Raw genomic sequence first — 19,831 nt, forward strand, 5'->3', positions numbered from 1 at the left:
GTAATAATAACAGCAACAATTATTAAGTATCATTTGTGGACCTGAATGTTCATTATCTGCTGACATCATTTTCATGCTTGTCCCAGATCTTTCCAGTGATACCACTGCAATTCCACAAAATGCCGCCAGGGGGTATAACTTTTTCCCAGCTAGCTGGAGGTAGGGGAAATATTTTCTACAACACTTACAGACCCTGGTAGCACATGTTTCAATATGCTGAGTAAAATGTCCATACAATTTTTCTTTTTTTTTCTAAAAAAAGAAATAAACAGCCAGGCACTCGTGGCCCAGGCCTATAGTCATAGCTGCTCAGGAGGCCAGGATCTGAAGGTAACAGTTCAAAGCAGCCTAAGCAGTAAAGTCCTTAAGACTGTGATCTCCAATTAACCACCAAAAATAAAAGCTGAGTAGTATAAAAGCTCAAGTACTATAGTACCAGCCGTGAGGAAAAAAGGTAAAGGACAGCAGCAGCCAGACTCTCAGTTCAAGCCCCAGGTCCAATCAAAAAAAAAAAGAAAAGAAAAGAAAAATAGAAAAATATTTCAAAACTTAATGATCAGTGACCTCGGTCACTTTTAATTACTATTTAACTCAGTTATATAAGCGTTTTTCTATGCTTATGGTTCAAAAGAGATTATGAAATGCTGTCATATCTCCTGTCCTTCAAGAATCTGGAAGATGGGTGAAGAACCAATCCATGGAAGCACCACGTTACTAATGGCAATAGCCATTAGTAACAGCCTCTCATCAGAGGCAGGAATCTTACAAAGAAAGACTGACTGCATAGCAGTGAATGTCAAAAGCCACCAGGCAAAGGGAAGGAATTGGGGCTTTTAAAGAACACTATTTATGTTCAACTCTCTTTTCTTGCTCTTTGACCCACATGAATCAGGTTGATCAGAATTCTTTGCTGTTTCTAAAAATAACGCTGACCTCTTATTCTTTTAAGTATGTTCTACCTTTGACAAAGATTGCTGCCTGAAATTGTCACTTCTTAAAATCATAATTGCTGACAAATCTTCAGCACCTATTTCCCCATTTAGGAAACTGACTTCTATTTAGAAAAAAAACAGTAAATATTAATCCACAAGAGAAAGAAAAAAAAGCTCAAACAACACAAAAGAAAAAACATCATGGAAAAGAAGTCTATACTCAGGTGACTAATTCTTTCAACATGGTTTTAACAGGTCTTACTGAGTAAACCATCTTAAAGTGGGTGATTTTACAAAATCATGTATGTCTCTGCAAAATATATACTGCCTTGTGTAACTATAAATTCAAATAAAATACTGTCATTAATTGTATGTGGGTATTATGGTTCTGAATGCTTTTTCCCCCTGTACTTTTTATAGTTATTTATATTTTACAGTTTTGTTCGTTTACTTTAACAGACATTAAAATGCAATAAGATACTACATTGATCAGTATCAGAAAGCCCAAAGGGCCTGGAGAAATGCACACTAAGTGTCTGCAGGTGTCAGAACAGGTTTCCAAACATAAATGAGAGGAAAGTACAAAAGCACGGCACATTTCAAATGGACAAAGGGACCTACCTTTGTGTTCACTGGAAGTTAAAGTGTATGGGCCATAAATGGACTTTGGAGTTTCCTGGAGACAAAATTGATTTGAAGTAAGGAAATATAAAGGACTTACAACATACAGGTAACTAGCTCAAACTAATATAGAGCAAAGAGAAAATCCAGGGGAACAAGGTAAGTCCACTGAAACGGCTCTGCCTGTATCTGAACCCAATGCAGTGGGTATAAACTGAAGCTTGGATTATGTGGGTGGGTTCTTTGCTGGATTCTGTTTTCAGGGCTGGAGAAATGAGGACAAATCTTAATTCTATGTTACTGAGACCAGTGGATAGAGTAGGGGAAAAGAAACCCTGGTAAATATTTTGTATATTATATCTTCTTCATAGGTGATAAGACACTTGGAAAATTGTATAAATTTTAGTGATTGAAAATACTAAAATACTAAATTATTATCTTGCCCATGTAATTGTAACCCCTCTGTACAGTATTTTCACAATAAAAAAGAAAATAAATAAAATACTAAATTAAGATGGTTTAAAAAAAAGAAACCATGATAAGACTGATACAAGAGGAATTGAAAAGTAAGTCAGTTACAGCAAAATGACTAAAAGTAAGTTCAAATAGATGCAATTCAATGAATATTTCCAAGAAGGAATGGCACTTGCTAATGAAGATCCCCCAGGACCAAGCAGGATGGTAGAAATACTGTAGCTCTTTTATTCTTGTCTTTTATAGTTTAAAAATTGGCATTGCTTTGTCTTGCATTTCCCTATTTTTTTCTCATTTTTACTGTCAAGACACTCCAAACAAAGTCCCCTGGATCAAGTCACCCTCTCTTACTGCTTTCCCTCACCAGAATTCACCTGTCCTCATAACAATTGCAACAGGTTCCATTTGTTCTATTTTCATATGTGATTTTTTTTAATGTTTTAATTAAGGTACTTCTTTCAGGCAATCTTTCTGGAAATCCCTCTTTTTTTTTTAACTACATCAATATTTTTATTTGTGTAAGGTTATATGCTGCCTTCCTTCAGATTTTCGAACAATGTTTCACTATATGCTATAATACATTCTGAAAGATAGTAGCCATCTTCACTCTGGTAAAAAGAAAAGTTAATGTGTGAAAGGGAGGTAAAGCAATTAAAATAGTTTTCTAATTTTGATTTGAAATTATGTAATCAAAGGCTGCATGTCAGCAAGTTTATCTCTAAAAGCTCTAGTCCTTCAGACCTTGGCAGGCCTTCTATGGGTTCCTTCCACTTCAAAATAGTTGAAGTTGTGTCCATTTTTAGAAAAAGAGAGAGAGAGAGAGAGAGAGAGAGAGAGAGAACACGATGGTAAATATCTTAGCAATTGTCAAGAGAAGTTTTGTGCTAAATCAACAGATGGAACCTAGGGAAAGAAATGGGTAATCACATTCTCTGCCCCAAAAGTATTTGAAATATTTATAAAGTATTTTTAGTTAAAGTTCTTGTATCTTTTTTCAAAAACCAGGACTTGACCAAGCAAAAATACATTCTAAGACTAACCATTCTCTTTGTAGAATTAGCTATTAATAATCTGATTATATATGAAACTTACACATCTTATAATAGAAATTAAATAGTAGATGGGAAATGAGAAGTTATTGATAAAGTCTTGAATTTTTCTAATCAAACTTCTCAGACAAAAAAATGATCAACTCTAAAAAAAATAGCTACAATCATTTCATTAGATACTTTTTAAAGATATCCATACCCTATCTCCTATCTTCTTGTTCTTGGCATCGATCTTTTGAAGTTCAACTCCTTGCATAAGCTTTTCATACAGGCACTCCCTCTACTTAACCACTCTAATAATAGAGTAACTGTCTTTTTATCAAGTCTTACTCTGTGCTGCATTCTTCCAACTGCTTTATGTAAATTGTGATCATATGACCTTTATCTCAGTCTTTTTCAATAGCACTGTGTATTGTTTTGCAGTTAAGATGCAGGAAGTAATAGATTTTTCAAGGCCTCAAAGTTAGTGAGATAGTAGGTTGGGAATTCAACAGGAGAACTAAAATAACGTTGGCCTCAAAAGCTAAATCCTGGTCCTATCCTTCATGATTTGAGGTCTTCTTTGACAATTTGAAGTCACAACTATGGAACTGAATTTTCTTTTTTACTTAACACACCTCTTGTGGATTAAAATTTGTTTCCCTGTTGCTGAGTACTGTGGCTCATGTTAGAAAAATGGAGGAGAAAGGAAAGAAACAAGCCAGACCCAATCTTCTACAGGCCAGGACAGTGAGGGGCAGTAACCTTCCCATGGGATGGGAGGTTGTGTGAGGAGGTAGATTTGGGGTCAGGCTTATATGGGTCTTAACAAGGAAACAAAGGAATAAGAATCAGGCTTTAGTTACCCAGGGCCTATGGGTGGGGGTACGTTCTGTTAGGTCCAGAATAGAATGTCCAGCCTGGGGTGACATGGAATTTCAGCCAGGCCTAGGTTGGAATGGCCTGCTTGCGGCCAGGCATATGGTCAAGCGTGTTCATGGGTATCTGGTTTTGCCTGATCTGGGGAAATAAGGTAAGGTTCGGTCTTTCATTTTCATCTTTAGATACATAAAAAGATTGGGCCAAAAGGGGAGATGCAAGTCCTCCAAGTTTAAAACCAGACCAGACAGAAAAGTCCACAAGACCCCATCTCAATTATCCAGCAAAAACCTATACTAGGGATGTAGTTCAAGTAGTAGAGCACAAATCATGAACGACTAAGCCATGCAAGTACAGGGCCCCTAGGTTCAAGCCTTTTCACTTTTTGAAAAAGTAATACCTTTGTAACTAGGTATTTCAGAAATGTATTTTCTTCCTTTCCCTTAAGTTTTCAACATTTTTTCAATTATATCTTAGCATCTAAGTAGCTTAGAGTAAGGATTATGAGCCTAGGCTTGGGATTCAGTTCTTTCACTGTGAGGTGAGAATTTTAATATCTAATGTATGGGGTTTATAAACAGTGACAGAGAAAAATATATGTGTATCACATTATAATAGAGTTAACCCATGCAGTTTCAACAAACACCATTCTAAGAATCTCATTTAGAATAGCATCTTGATACTCAAAGTAGCCCTATAAGGAAGGTATTTTTATTTTAAGTCCCATTTTACAGGTTAAGAAAAAGGCAAAGAAAGGTTAACACACTGGCTAGAATCACACAGCTGGTATCAGGTGCAAGATTTTAACCCCAGGTTGATGCACTTAGCTAAACATAATATTATACATCACCTAGGTTTCATGTAGTGGGTATTTAAAATTGTTAGCTCTCTGAACAGCTCTTTTGAGGCTTCCTGAAGAGGGGTCTTGCTGACCTAAGTGCTGAATCATTAAGAGGTCTGCCTGGGTTTTACGCCCTGTCTGTGGTATCAGAAGACAGCAGGAGTGTGTTAGTGACTGTTTGTAGGAGGAGAGCCAATCCCATCAGGAAGGCAGGACTGGAAGACAAGTTCTGTAAGGGACTAACCAGAATGAAGCTACAGGGTTTGAGTAGGGGACCCTGAGACAATAGTCAAGAAAGCTATCCCAGTTTCTATGTGACTCTGATCATATCGTTTGACCTGCTTCTCCAGTCATCTTCTCTGTAAACCAAGGGAAATGAGATGGGATGTCTGGAAACACTCTCTCCTATCCTAAAATGTCAGGATTCAATGCATCCAAGGTCTGAATAAATGTCTCAATTACATGGAATTGGAATCTCAAGAGCAGTTTTCTTAAAAGAATCGCCAGTCACCAGGCACTCATTCATATACTCCCAGCCATTCAGGAGGCTGAGATCTAAAGCCAGCTAGGGAAGAAAAATCTGAGAGACTTCATCTCTTAAATTACCAGGAAAAATCAAAGCTGGAACCATGGCTCAAGTGCTAAAGCTCTGGTCAAGCAAACATGCTGAGCAAGCATGAGGACATGCATTCAAGAACTGCTATCACCAAAAAAAAAAAAAAAAAAAAATGGAGAGAAAGGAAGAAGAAAGGAAAAGGAAGAAAAAAGGAAGGGAGGGAAGGAGGGAGAGAGGGAGAGGAAGGAAGGAGAATCAACATTTATGCCCATATGTAAATTATCTACTTTTCCAGATGCTGACCAAGTCTTTTCATCTTAGACTAACTTCCTTGTTACCCAGCTGTATTACTGGCCCTTATGAAATTTTCTATTTGTTGTTCTAATAAATGAATACAAACTTACTCTCTTAGAAGAACATACCTTTTTTATTTGCTAGTTCTATAGGTCACAGGTCTAAGGTTGGAGTCATATAGGAGCAGTCCTTTCTGGAGGCTTTAAAGAATGATCTGTTTCCTTGTTTAGCCAGCTTTTGGAGATTACCCACACTCCTTGGCTCATGGCCTCTTTCTCCATTTTTAAACTTAGCCACATGGCAATATTCTAACTCTGCTTACATCACTGCTTTTCTTCCTCTGATTCTCTTCTTCTTCCACTTCTAAGGTCCTGATGATTACCTTGAGCCTACTCAACAATTCAAGACAATCTCCCAATTCCAAGGTTAATTCCATTGGTAACTTTAGTTCTGCTTTGCCAAATAGCTTAACACAGTCAAAAGTCCTTAAGGGAGTGCATTATTCTGCCCATCATAATCCCTTCTTGCTATCTGCTATACTTTAAAAGTAATGACTACAGGGGAGACACACATACCCTTCACAAAACTAAACAGGAGCTGGAATGGTGAAGCATGCCTGTAGTCCCAGCAATTCAGAAGGCAGAGACAGAAGAATCATGGTTTGAGGCCATTCTGGGCTAAAGTTAGAAAGAGACTATCTCAATAAATAAACTGAGTGGGATAGTACTTAGCTGTGGTCCCCTCTGCTTAGAAGGCAGAGATAAGATAATTATAACTCAAGGTCAGATGAAATGAAAGTACAACACTCTGAGAAATAAACTGAAGCAAAAGGAGTTGGGGTATACCTCAAGTGGCAGAGCATCTGCCTAGCAATTATAACCACCTGTGTTCAAACATGAGTATTTCCCCAACAATAATAATAGCAATAATATCAAGTAGGAAGAGCTAAAATATAAATATATTCCCATTTTCCTCCTTCAGTTCCTTTAAACCACAGGTTAAATGGGATTCCAAGGCCAATGAGAAGCACATTTGTATTAGTCACCATGATTATTTGCTCACTTGTGCCCTTTACAAGGAAAAATGATGCTTGATAAGATGCTCTTTGATTTCCATTGTCAGCAGTTGCTTTTGTATATTTTGCTCACACTTAGGACAGAATGAAGCCATCCAAGCCAACACCCTACCCTGGAATGCAAGAGACCATGCCCAATCCTTACCCACCAGGCAACCCAACCATGGCTCCTGCGTCTCAACCAGCTCAATATCAACAATCTCTGAGTTTTATGAATGTAGGAAACCAAGCCCAAGCTGGGCAATTTCCCTTCATGACATCTCCAGGACTCTTTCATGGCAGTCAGCTTGCTCAAGGAAATGTTCAAATAGTAAATCTAACGACAGAACCAGCAGCAGTAAACTTGAGAGAAGAAGGAAAGATACTAGGGGTGAGTCTGTTTCCTGCTGGAATTTTAAGTTTGCATTTGCAAGTGTTTTCTTGTGCCTATCAATTATAGGTGGGGAAAATATTCATTATTTAAAAGTTTAATGCTTGTCTAGAAGCTGTATGCCCCTTTTAGGTAGAAATAATAAGTCTGCCCTGAGTTCATTTCATTTAGATTCAAGCAAGAATCGAATTGGTGACAGAAGCAAATTTGATGAGAAAAGCAACAGTACCTGATTGATCTCACTTCTGAAAAGAGCATTGTAGACAAGCTTGATTTTGTCTCTGAACTGGTTAAAAACCCAGAATCTGCCCACTGATGATCCACATTAAAATGTATACTGCTGCCCACCTTTAAAGGGATTTAGCTACGAATGAGCAGGCTGGGACAGGCTGAGTGTAAAAGAAGGTAGAACATTGCCATCTACTGTGGCCCCCTCAGCTTGGACCCTTAGAAATGCTGCGACTTATCTACCATTACAGTCTTACAAAGAGTATTTTGGACTAGCACCCTCAATCTTGTATCTGTAGGCATTGTGAAACACATCCCACCTGTTGGTGAGGATTCCACCCACTTAAGCAGAATTGTTAGTGGATTTGCTAAGCTTTCCAGGCACCCCTTTTCACAAAATAATTAAGTCTTTTCCTGTGTATAGCTCCAAATTACACTGGGTATCCATTAGGTGCAAGAACTCTTCTAGCCATATTACTAGCCATCTGTTTCCATTCCTCTCCAGCAGCCAAACACAACCAGCAAAGTGACTTCAAGATCCTCTCATGCTGAAGGGAGGAAATTTGAACAGATAGGACAAAGACAAGATCTCACACACACCCTATCCCCATACAAATATTGGTAATATGACATTATCTCTGTCCTGGGGAATTTACAACCCAGTGTGTGAAATCATGCCTATAATAAGGAAGTAAAATACAAATTATAACAGAAATGGATAAGTGATATAGAGAAGAAAGTGTAAGCATAATTTTTTTAAGTAGCAGGAAGTGAAAGGGTAGCAATTTCAAGTTTGTCTGAGGGGACACGCCTTAGAACATGACATTTGAGCAAAAACATGAGCTTAAGAGTGAGCCAAGCAGATTCCAGGACAAGAAGAATTCATCAGAGTAAAGGCCTTTAGATACAAGTGCCTATAATGCATTTGACAAACAGAGAAGAAGCCAGAATGAACAAGAGCAGGAAGAAAGCAGAGAGGCAACAGGGGCCAGTCCTTGTGAGACACGAAGAACAGAAAGTTTGGGCTTTCACTGATGGGGAATAAAGAATATGAAAATGTAACTAGAAAAACTGAGGGTAAGCTGGGCGCTGGTGGCTCATGCCTGTAATCCTAGGTACTCGGTTCAAAGCCAGCCCAGGCAGGAAAGTCTATGAGACTCTTATCTCCAAGAAACAGCCAGAAAACCAGGCCTCACGATTGACGAAAGAAAGAAAGAGAGAGAGAAAGAGAAAGAGAGAAAGAAAGAAAGAGAGAGAGAGGGAGGGAAAGGAAGAGGGAAAGGAAAGAAAAAGGAGAAGAAGAAGGAGAAGGAAGAAGGAAGGGAAAGAAGGAGGGAGGGAAGGAAGGAAGAAGAAAGATGGATCAAGGGTATGAGTGGGGTTGGGAGGATGGGAAAGAGTAATGGAAGGGGTGACACTGAGCAAGATCTATCGTGCTCATGACCAGACATGTTAAAATGAAACCCCTTTGGTACAACAACTACTTAAAACGAATTTGAAAAGTTAAAAAAAAATTTTAAACCTAAAAAATTAAAAAGAACATTCTGCCTGGTTCTAGAAGCATGCACTGAAAGTACTTTAAAAGAAAAAAATGACATTTGCTTTTTGTTCTGGTTTATCTTTAAGTAATTGTATGGAGACTTGTGGGGGATTTTTTAAAGCTGCAGTTGGCAGAAACTATTTCTCTCCATGAAGATTGTATACCTGCGCCATTACCAACCCCCAGCCACCACAAAAGTGCAGGGGCCACAGGTGATGGGAGTAAAGCACCTATATCAACCTATTCCAAAGTTCAGGAACTGGGATCAAAGGTGCAGAACAAACTGAATGTCCAAATGATTAAGACTGTAGGCAGTTTTGACTGGTAAAAGGTAGTTAGGGCTATATGAGGAGAAAAGAAGGCCATTAAGAATAAAAGATCTACTGTTCCTCATCAAAATGACAGCAATGATGAGGATGAAAAGTTTATAATTGAACTGATGCTCCTGGAGAGGAGCTTGTGAAACTAAATATAAAATCAACTGCAGGAGTTCTTTGACTGAGATGTCTCATGGCTAAGGAAAGGTCTGTCATCTTTCCAGCCTCCATGCAAACATGAGATGGATATAGGTGAATGTGAAAGCATTTTTCAGAGAAAAGAAAAGGTTTATGAGTCTCAACTTACTCAAAATTACAGTAATTTCTTAGCATATTTCATTCAGTAGTTATTAGTTGAAAAAATTAAAAAGCATATAGTCCTTCCTGGATAAAGACGATACAAATACAAACTTGGTGAGACATGAATGCTCAGTCTGCAGTAATCTTTCTGAACCAATCTAGCAAATTTGTTTCCTTGGAAATATGTGTTTACTCAGGACAAAGTAAAGTGCAATACATAATAAGAATTTTAAAGAAGTACAAGATTTATCCTTTATCTTGGGAATTATATCTCATATCTAGTAGAAAAATGATTGCATACCAGCAATGTTTTTTCAGTGAACACTATGAGTACCAAACCAAGTAGTAGTAAGGTGTGTTTTATGTCACAAGCTACAACAGAAATTGAGAGAGATGGAGCCAAGCCAAGCTTGGGCATATGCTCCCCAGAGTTCAACGTGGGCTCTGGAATCAATCTGTTGCAGTAAATTCCCACATCCACCCCTTAGGAACTTTTAATAACTGATTTCTTTATGTCTCTGTGTCTCCATCCAGTCATTAAAAGGACTGTATGCACAATAAATGTAAAATGTTTAGATCATCGCAGAACATGTAACTACTGCCCAATAAATGATTTTGCCCTAATTCCTTTAGTTATAACATATATTACTCCAGGAGTCTTTTAGATGCTCTTGAAAGATAGCAGTGAGAGCTTAGGCACATTCTAGACAATTCTCCTTGGGCCACCCAGAAAGCTGCCCCAATACCTTCAAGAAAAGGCTTTGACAGAGGCCTTTGCTCCCCACTTATTCTAGTATACATCAAAATATTCACAGCCTATCTTTTTCTCAAGTGATTGCTTAAATGAGGCCTGTGGATCCTTGCCAAAAGGAAAAGAAATACAGAAGACAGCATTGAGTGTAATGTGTCCCAGGGCTGAAAACAAAGACAAAGTGTTAAGTGTTTGTTTTCTTTGTTTCAGGCAATCCAGATCATAATTGGAGTGATGCAGATTGGTTTTGGGACTATTCTAGGTTTGCTGGCCATCACCTATAGTAACAATCTACTGGGCTTTGTTTCTCTTACTTTTCTCATTGGATACCCATTCTGGGGTGGACTGTGTGTGAGTAGATTGCTGAGACAACTCTCCCTATAAAGTACCACTATTTCCTTGCAGGATGTACCCTGGTGGCTCATGCCTGTAATTCTACACACTCAGGAGGCTGAGATCTAAGGATCATAGTTCAAAGCTAGTCTGGGCAGGAAAGCCCATAAGAATCTAATCTCCAAAACCCAGCACCCAGGACCCAAGTATAAGCCCCATGACCAGCCCTCTCCACCCCTCAAAAGTGCAGGCAATTACAGGAAGAGATGACCAAGCATAAATCACAGAACAGAGATCTTGACAGGAGAAAAGAGTTCCTAAAGTGCACAAAACTAAGAAGAAAACAGGAAATCAAAGACATATCCCTGAGTTCCTCTAGAAAATGGAGATAGATGAGGCAATTTAAACAACAGACAAACTGAAGTTCTACTTAAAGATAAATTTAGACCAACTCTTGTTCCATATAAAGTTAAATTTCCAAGCCCATTCTGTGAACACACCATTTCACCAAGAAATCTGTCTATTTCTACAGTTCATTATTTCTGGCTCTCTCTCTGTATCAGCATCCAAGGAATTTTCCCCTTGTCTGGTAAGTAAGAATGTTTCTACTTTTTAAACTCCTTTAAAGATTAATTTGATTTCTGGGGAGAGAAATTGAGAAGGTAGACTCAGAAAGTGTGGCTGAGAGTACTTTGCTCAAAGTTATTGTCAGTTGACACTACGGTGCTGGGGCTAGAGTGGGGAGTTGTCCATAAATTCACCACACAGAAATGGCAGAGTCCACGTCCTTACTGGAACTCCCAAAGGTAGGGAGCTGTAAAGATAAGGATTGTTAGGGCTGGGAAGGTGGCTCAGTGGTAGAGTGCTTGCCTTGCATGCTTGAGGCCCTGGGTTCGATTCCTCAGCACCACATAGGCAAAAAGAAAAAAAAAGCTGGAAGTGGTGCTGTGGCTCAAGTGGTAGAGCTCTAGCCTTGAGCTGAAGAGCTGAGGGACAGTGCCCAGGCCCAGAGTTCAGGCCTCACGACCGGATCCAAAAAAAAGATAAGGATTGTTAAAGCTTCAAGGCAAAAGCTTCCTGGTTCAATGGGGTCACATTACATTCAGGAAAGTCCAAAGAAGAATCTAGGAATCACCTACTCTCCTCTTTAGTGACCATGGCTCTGGTATTCATTTGCTATTTCTTAGCTATGTCTTGCATGTCTAATGTTTATTTGTAAATAGCTACTATTCTTCATCAGGTTGGGTTTTGATGGGCAATTTTTTAAGCATCTAGCTAGAACATGAGAAGAGCTTATAAAATCAGAGTGGAGATAGCACTCCATGTGTTGCAATTTCCTGGTTTAAATGACACCAAAAGAAGTAACATGATTTGCCATAGCAGAAATGGTTTAAAGAGTACAAAAATTTCAATAAATGTCATTTTATATGATCATATGCACATAGCTATTGAGCTTTTGTGATCCTCTCCTAAGAATATCCTCCTTTGGTCTCAACATATGAATATCTAACGTATGAATATCTAGGTAACTCCAAGAAATGGGAACAAAGGGGTTTTTTTCCTTGGTTGCTATTTTTGTTTTCTGTGCCTTTTGTCTTGTTTTAGAGAGAGGAAGGGAGAAGAGGAGTACAGAAATGGTGGGACAAAGGGTAAACAACTGCAGCAGTGCTACACACGAAACACTGCATTGAAAATGAACTATACAACTTGTGGAGGGAAGACAGGAGGGAAAACTTGGGAGAGAGCAAGGGAAGAAGTGATACTGTTCTAAAAGAAATGTACTCATTACCTGACTTATATAATCATAACCCTTCTGTATATCACCATTACAATAACAATTTTTTTCATTTAAAAAAAGAATATAAAAGTTGAAGCACAAGAGGAAAGAATAGAGAAATGGAAACACAGAACCATACTTCTCTGGCTCTTCCCAACAAAATTAAAGTTACATTTTAAAAGCCTAATTCAAAAAATAAAAAGCTTCATTCCAATTAGCCACCCATACTATCATCCAAAAACAAACTGAAGCATCCTTTTCTTAACCTTTAATAGTTTTCTTTTTTCCCCTGTAACTGAGATTGTCCAATAGTAGACTCACTCCTCTGGCAAAAGTTGAGCACTGAGGGGTTCTAAAAGCAATTTTTCTATGAGCCTTTTAAAGGTCTTCAGGAACTACCATGGCACTCCAAAGCAGAGGCACATTCTAAGGATTCTAACAGTGCTATCCCTAAGCAAATCAGCTGAGGACTTAGTTTCACAATTCTTCAGCCATATCTCCTAATCTAACTGTAAAAGCTGGAGAAAGTTTTGTACTCTGCCCATATATCTCTCTACCCATGAAAGCCTAAAAATATTCTTTTATATTTGGAGATCCTCACCTAGTCCCTAGAGAAACTTCAGGGTTTCCGGTACTCTTTAACTCTACCTGCAAAAATTGTGTATGTGTGAAATTCTTTCCCATCTGTAAAATTAGATGCTAAAATTCATACAATGGCCATAAGAATTTAAATGTGACAGTGTACTCTTAAAAAAAAATCTAACAGACTTGTTGAAGAATAACACCCACCAAAAGCTTATTTACTCTTGTTCTTATCTTGAAAAAGGAAGTAGAACTGTTATTGTACAAAAGGCTTTTTAATATATTAGCTGTTTTGTATTAGTTACATTTTCTATGGATTGTTTAGAAAGACCCAGCATCTAGGCTAAAAACTTTAATTTTTGTGATAACTACACAGAAAGAAAAAAACATTTCAGCTTCAAAAACTTATTTTGAAATGTGAAAGATTAAAAACCATTAACTATGGTTGCTTTTTATTCCACTTAATTTCATTTATCGTCCATATAACTTACTGTCTCTTGTCTCCAATAGATAAAGGGCAGTCTAGGAATGAACATTGTCAGTTCTATCTTTGCCATCGTTGGCATAATTCTTTTTTTGGTGGATCTGATCATCAATGGAGTAGATAACCAAGCCTTCTCGGCCGTGGTAAGTATTATATAATCCACCATGAGAAGTAGTCTGTTCTTTATTTCCTAATACTCTACAAGCAACTCCGGTGGGAAATACTCTATTTCTATTCCAGTCCTGCCACTAGAAATGTGATTGCTAGGCTCTAAAGTGAGAGAATGCCTTTCACATATGGACAAGGACAGATAGAGCATCCTACAATCCTTCTCACTGTTACTACATATACAATGGGGAGGGGGGCTTGGATCCACCTCTGGAGACTCCTAAGACTATCCAGCTATTATTCTCCAACAATTAGGAATCCATATGCATACATCTGTCAAGTTCCTGAGTAAGAATAGAGTGATTTTTAGAATAAGAATAGTGAGGGGAAAATGGAAGTAAAGAAGGCATCCAGGTTTCACTAGAGAAGCTGAGCATATGATGCAATTGTAAAATGTGTCTCTGATAGTGCTCAGAATAGAATCATACATCCATTAATATCAAATAGGCCAAGCAAGGATTCTGACCCCAGGAAGAAATGGATACTTAGAGGGCTGAGATGCTTGCTATCTGTAAATACAGAAGGTGGTCTCTAAGACATCAACTTCCGTCTTTAGTCTGAGAACAAAGGGAAGCTGCAGAGGAAGTTTGTTTAATGTTGTTTTGTTTCTATTACTTTACAAAAGGCAAACTGGCATTCAATTTTTCAACTAACCATAAAGGCATATAAAAAAAGAAATGTTCAGTTAGCAGGCTATGGTATGACCTACAATAGCATCCAATAGTACAGACTTTTTCTTAAAATGAAAAACAGTAGAGAACATTTCTCACCTATTGAAGGAAAGTTCTTCCTGAACATATTGTGCTATTGACAGACTTAATAAAGAAATTAAATCAGAGTGATTAATATTGAAATACATGGAAGCTGTGTATGAAAATGGCATAAAGAAACTCAGTGAAGCCTGTTGATTAAAGAAAATAAAAATGTGTAATATAAGACAGATGTAGAGTCCCTTAGACAAATAGCCCTTTGTTAAAATATAATATATAAACAAATAATTATTTAAACTTTAAACAGAAAAACATAGGAGGAGGTAACAATGCTCAATAAGAAATGTACTCATTACCCTACTCATATAACTGTAACTCCTCTGAACAGCATCTTTACGATAAAATAAAAATTTTTGAAAAATAGATAATTACCTATAAACTAAGAAAAAATTATCTTGATTCATTCTCTATCACAACATTCAGTGAGGAGACAATAGAAAAATGTTTATAAAGTTTTGATAAAGGGGCTGGGAAGGTGGCTCAGTGGTAGAGTGCTTGCCTTGTATGCATGAGGCCCTCAGCACCACATAAGCAGAAAAAGCTGGAAGTGGCACTGTGGCTCAAGTAGAGTGCTCACCTTGAGTTGAAGAGCTGAGGGACAGCGCCCAGGTCCAGAGTTCAGGCCCCATGACCAGCCAAAAAAAAAAAAAGTTTTGATAAAAAGGAAATTGTGACTCGAGATTATCACATGTGACTCAAGATTATCAGAGAGGAGACAACAGAACAATGTTTATAACGTTTTGATGAAAAGAAAATTGTGACTCTAGATTATCTCCAATTAATACCAGAAAATCGGAAGTGGCACGGGGGCTCAAGTGGTAGACCACTTGCCTTGAGCTGAAGAGTACAGGGACAGCACCCATGACCAACAGAGAGAGAGAGAGAGAGAGAGAGAGAGAGAATATCCAGGACATTAAAAAAAAATTCAGCCAGGTGCTAGTGGCTCACACCTATAATCCTAGCTACTCAGGAGGCTGAGATTTGAGGATCATGGTTTTAAACCAAGTTGAGCACAAAAGTTCATGAGACTCTTATCTCCAATTAACCACCAAAAAGCCAGAAGTAAAGCTGTGGCTTGAGTGGTAGAGGGGTAGCTCTGAGCACAAAAGCTCAAGGACAGCACCTTGTCTCTGCGTTCAAGCCCCAGGACTCGCACAGAAAAAAAAAAAAAAAACTGAAGATAGAACTACTTTGTAATCTTGCTATTTATGACTCCTGGGAATACACCCAAGAAACATGCAGTCAAGATACTGATATACCTGTGTTATTTATAGCAGCACTATTCACAATGGCCAAAGTATGGAATCAGCCTAGGTACACTCAAACTGATGAATAAAGAAAATCTGGGGGAAAAGAGAGTGTGTGTATAAAGGAGTAAAGTATTGTTCAGCCATAAAGAAGTACTCAGCCATCAAGAAAATTATGTTATATGCAAGAAAATAGATGGAATTAAAATTATGATGCTGATGTGATTTTTTTTTATTGCTCTATATGGTCCTCCCCCACTGTATAACCCCTGTTTTCACCGTATTTGATGTCAGTATAATTTGGGGAGAAGAAGGGGAAAAACAAAATGTTTAAATAGGGATACAGATTGACCCAGGACACTATGCTGGAAAAATGAACTTTACAATTTAGGTGGGGGGGGAGTGTAGTTGTGGAGGAAAGAGGGAAGGATGGTAGGGGAAAAATAAAGGAGGATGTAACAATGCTTGATAGGAAATGTACTCATTACCTTGCTCATGTAACTATAACCCCTCTGTACAGTATTTTTACAATAACATAAAAAATTTAAAAATTATGATGCTGAGTAAAATAAGCCAGACTGAGAAAGGCAAATATGTACTATTCTCTCTCATATATGGAATCTAATTCTTCAAAATGAATGTAAAACAGATTCTTTTCATGGGGTGGGGACTACCAGAAGGACAGAGGATGAAGAAAGGAATGGGTATTTTCAAAGCACTTTATACACATATATGAAAACAGTAGAAGAAACCTGTTGAATTTGTTACAAGAAGGGTAGGAGGGATTAGGAAGGGAATTTGACAGAGGGAATAGGTGTGATTGGAGCACATTGTGTGGCATATATGGAAATACATTGGTAGAACTAATATATACTAATAAAAATAGAGAGGACCAGAAAAGCATGGAGAAACTGTATAAATTGTTAGTAGGAAGCAGTAAATCACTGAAGTAGTCAACTAAGACTTAGCAGCTAAAACAATGACAGTTACAGAATTGAATGTAAGTATTTTAATGTTTCTTTTTCTTTTTTCTTTTTTTGGTTGGTTGTGGGGCCTGAACTCTGGGCCTGGGCGCTGTCCCTCAGCTCTTCAGCTCAAGGCTAGTGCTCTACCACTTGAGCCACAGGTCCACTTTTGGCTTTTTCTGTTTATGTGGTGGTGAGGAATTGAACCCAGGGTCTCATGCATGCAAAGCAAGCACTCTATCACTGGGCCAACTTCCCAAGCCCTAATGTCTCATTTCTTAAATGTACAAAAATTTTACAATCATCAAAAACTCAGCCGAAAAGAGAGAAAAAAAAGTTGATATAAAACTGTAAATCCCTTCACCCTTTTTCATAGAAAACCATCAATTTTGACTTCTTCATGGATTTCACAATCATGTTTTTTTAGTTGACCAAACATAACCATTTTCTTCTTTGAAAATAATTATATACTTTCAAAATACAAAGTGCGATTCCATTCTTTTTCTTTTTTCTTTTTTATTTATTTATTTATTTTTGTCGGTCGTGGGGCCTGAACTCTGGGCCTGGGCACTCACTGTACCTCGGCTCTTCAGCTCAAAGGTAGCACTTTACCACTTTAGCCACAGCGCCACTTTCTGCTTATGTGGTGCTGAGGAATCAAACCCAGGGCCTCATGCATGCAAGGCAAGTACTCTACCACTGAGCCATATTCCCAGACCCATGATTCTTTTTTTTTTTTTTTTTGTCGGTTGTGGGGCTTGAACTCTGGGCCTGGCTCTGTCCCTGAGCTCTTCAGCTCAAGGTGAGGCTCTAGCACTTGAGCCACAGCACTACTTCTGGTTTTCTCATAGTTAATTGGAGATAAGAGTCTCACAGACTTTCCTGCCCAGGCTGGCTTTGAACTGTGCTCCTCATATCTCAGCCTCTTGATTACAGGCATGAGCCACCAGCGCCCGGCTGCCAAGATTCCATTCTTAAGAAAACGTTTCTTTCTTTCTTTCTCCATTGCTTGCTCTCTCCTTCCTTGTTTCTCTATTCAGTCATGTTGCCTTTTCCTATGTCTATACAAAGGGAGATCCACAATAGTATGTCAATGTTAATTTTGGTCATTTCTAGGCAGTGATGCTTACAATGATTGCCTTCCATATTGGTGCTTTTTTTAATAGGCAAGTGTCATCTTATAAAAACAAGACACCATTGAAAAAATCTGTTCTTACGTTTCTAAATAAAATGATCTGTTTCCCAAAAGGAAAGCTTTCTGATGTTTTAAAGGAACCTCAAAATAAATTTGTATCCCCTGTGATAAGCATGGAGTGAGCCAAATATGAGCAGCAGCACAATTTGATAGTATTTTTCAAGATAAATTTCTGATTTCAGCTTTCTGGAAAAGGAATATCTTCTATGCTGCTGATTTTCTCCATCTTAGAGGTCTGCATAGCATGTACCACAGCTCACTTTGCCAAGCAAGCAATCACGAATACCAACAGGGTGAGTTGGGCCTTTTTTCTGTAAAATAATCTGAATATGTGCTAAAGAAATGAATACTTGCATTTCTGCTAAATCCTGCTGTGGGCTTATGAGATCATTATTTGTCCTTGACTTTGCTGGGGCAGAAGACACTCAATGCATTGTAGTAAAGATGTTGCTTATTTTTGTTCCTTCCTTCTAGTCTGCCCTGGCTATTCCAAATATGTATGCAAGCAACCCCGTGACCCAGTCCACACCAGCTCCTCCTCCCAGATTTGAAGACCACCCAGCTTATGCTCCTAGATAAAAAAGAAAGAAGAGAGCATGGGTCCATAACTTCTCTACTTAAAACTACTTAACTGACGCTAGTAGCAGCAGTTAGTGATATTACCCTAGCACCCTTCTCATCATTAAAAGACTAAAAACTGTGACTCTCTTAAAGTTAGAAACTTTTCTGTGCATACTACCTTTTCCTCAATAAAATAGTCATTGGGAATATAAGACTCTTTTGTATTTTTATTGGTATATATTAACTGAGATTAATAGTAAGGGACGTCATTACGACCTTTCTATACATACATATAATGTGCTTTGGTCATATTCATGCTTCCATTGTTCTTGCTAATTCCTCTGCTCCCTTCCCTCCTTCTTTACCCTTTCCTTCTCCCTTTCTAATAGAATGCCCTCTATTTTTATAACCTTAGTTTTCCTTCTAACTTCTACTCATTGTTTATTCCACTCATCAAAAATCCACTTTGGTGGACTGGGAAAGTGGCTCAGTGGTAGAGTGCTTGCCTCCCATACATGAGGCCCTGGGTTCAATTCCTCAGCACCACATAAGCAGAAAAAGCCACTGTGGCTCAAGGGGTAGAGTGCTAGCCTTGAGCTGAAGAGCTGAGGGACAGTGCCCAGGCCCAGAGTTCAGGCCCCACAACCAACAAAAATAAATCCATTTTGGCTTGATACTTGTTGAACAAAAATAGATCTGCTAACACTACAGAACAAACTCATGAAGCCAGCCAGCCTGCCTGCCTGCCTGCCTGCCTGCCTGCCTCCCTCCCTCTCTCCCTCCCTTCCTTCCTTCCTTTCTTCCTTCCTTTGGCAAGCTGGGTTTAGAACTAAGGGCCTTGTGCTTGCTAAACAGTTGCTTTTACTGCTGAACCATACTCTTACCTCAATTTTTGCTCATTTTTGAGACAGGGATTCATTTCCTGTATGGAATAATCCAATTTTGTTAGGCTTCTCAGTAGCTAGGATAAGGCACATGCCACTGTGTCTAGCCCAACACTGGAGTTCCTTTACATACCCATCCTCTACTTTCTGCTCAGAAATCAAATGTTTATGGTTCTTTTGGGGAGCCATATTATTCTGGACATTGACTCTGCTACCAACCAGCTAGCTATTTGTATTACAGCTCTTAACAGCCTCACAGCCTCTGTCTTCCATAGTCTACCTCCCCTTGTCTTCTTCTACCACTCTTAATTGTCTCAGTTGTCTCTGCTTTCTGAAGTTTTTGCTCCTGGTCACTTACTGACATTCTTTACCCTGCTTTCTCACTGATACTGTTGCTGCCACTTTCTCTTCTTGCTGCCAGTACAGCCTGCTCTACATATGAAATTCACAAGTAGATGAGAAAAGACCATTCAGAAGGAGCATTTTCTTGAGCCTACTTTTGCAATACACATGGGGGGGGGGGCAGCAAAAAAGTGAGCCAAACAGCATGACATGCTGTTTGTTTGTATGCCATGCATACAAACATTGTAATTTGCACCAATCATAGTGCAGTTTCCAGTTCCACCAATTACAGGCTTAAGAACCAATCAACAGGCTTC

At 38.5% G+C, this 19,831-nt stretch overlaps 1 protein-coding gene across 1 annotated transcript; it reads left to right on the plus strand.

Moving 5' to 3' along the window:
* Window positions 1–6,785: 6,785 nt before the first annotated feature.
* LOC122104828 (membrane-spanning 4-domains subfamily A member 12-like) lies at window positions 6,786–18,306 on the plus strand. The gene is made up of 6 exons (XM_042675751.1): window positions 6,786–7,070; window positions 10,417–10,557; window positions 11,072–11,128; window positions 13,409–13,525; window positions 17,910–18,020; window positions 18,202–18,306. Exons 1-6 carry the CDS (start codon window positions 6,786–6,788, stop codon window positions 18,304–18,306), a joined length of 816 nt encoding a protein of 271 aa, XP_042531685.1.
* Window positions 18,307–19,831: the final 1,525 nt, after the last annotated feature.

This window comes from Dipodomys spectabilis, unplaced genomic scaffold, assembly GCF_019054845.1.
Source record: "Dipodomys spectabilis isolate Male_0828 unplaced genomic scaffold, ASM1905484v1 ptg000030l, whole genome shotgun sequence".
Taxonomy (NCBI): Eukaryota; Metazoa; Chordata; class Mammalia; order Rodentia; family Heteromyidae; genus Dipodomys; species Dipodomys spectabilis.

Excerpts from the sequence above, each read along its gene's own strand:
- LOC122104828 (XM_042675751.1), top strand. The coding sequence starts at position 6,786 with ATGAAGCCATCCAAGCCAACACCCTACCCTGGAATGCAAGAGACCATG. Across the intron at positions 7,071-10,416 it reads AAGAAGGAAAGATACTAGGG|GCAATCCAGATCATAATTGG; the intron begins GTGAGTCTGTTT and ends TCTTTGTTTCAG. Across the intron at positions 11,129-13,408 it reads AGGAATTTTCCCCTTGTCTG|ATAAAGGGCAGTCTAGGAAT; the intron begins GTAAGTAAGAAT and ends TGTCTCCAATAG.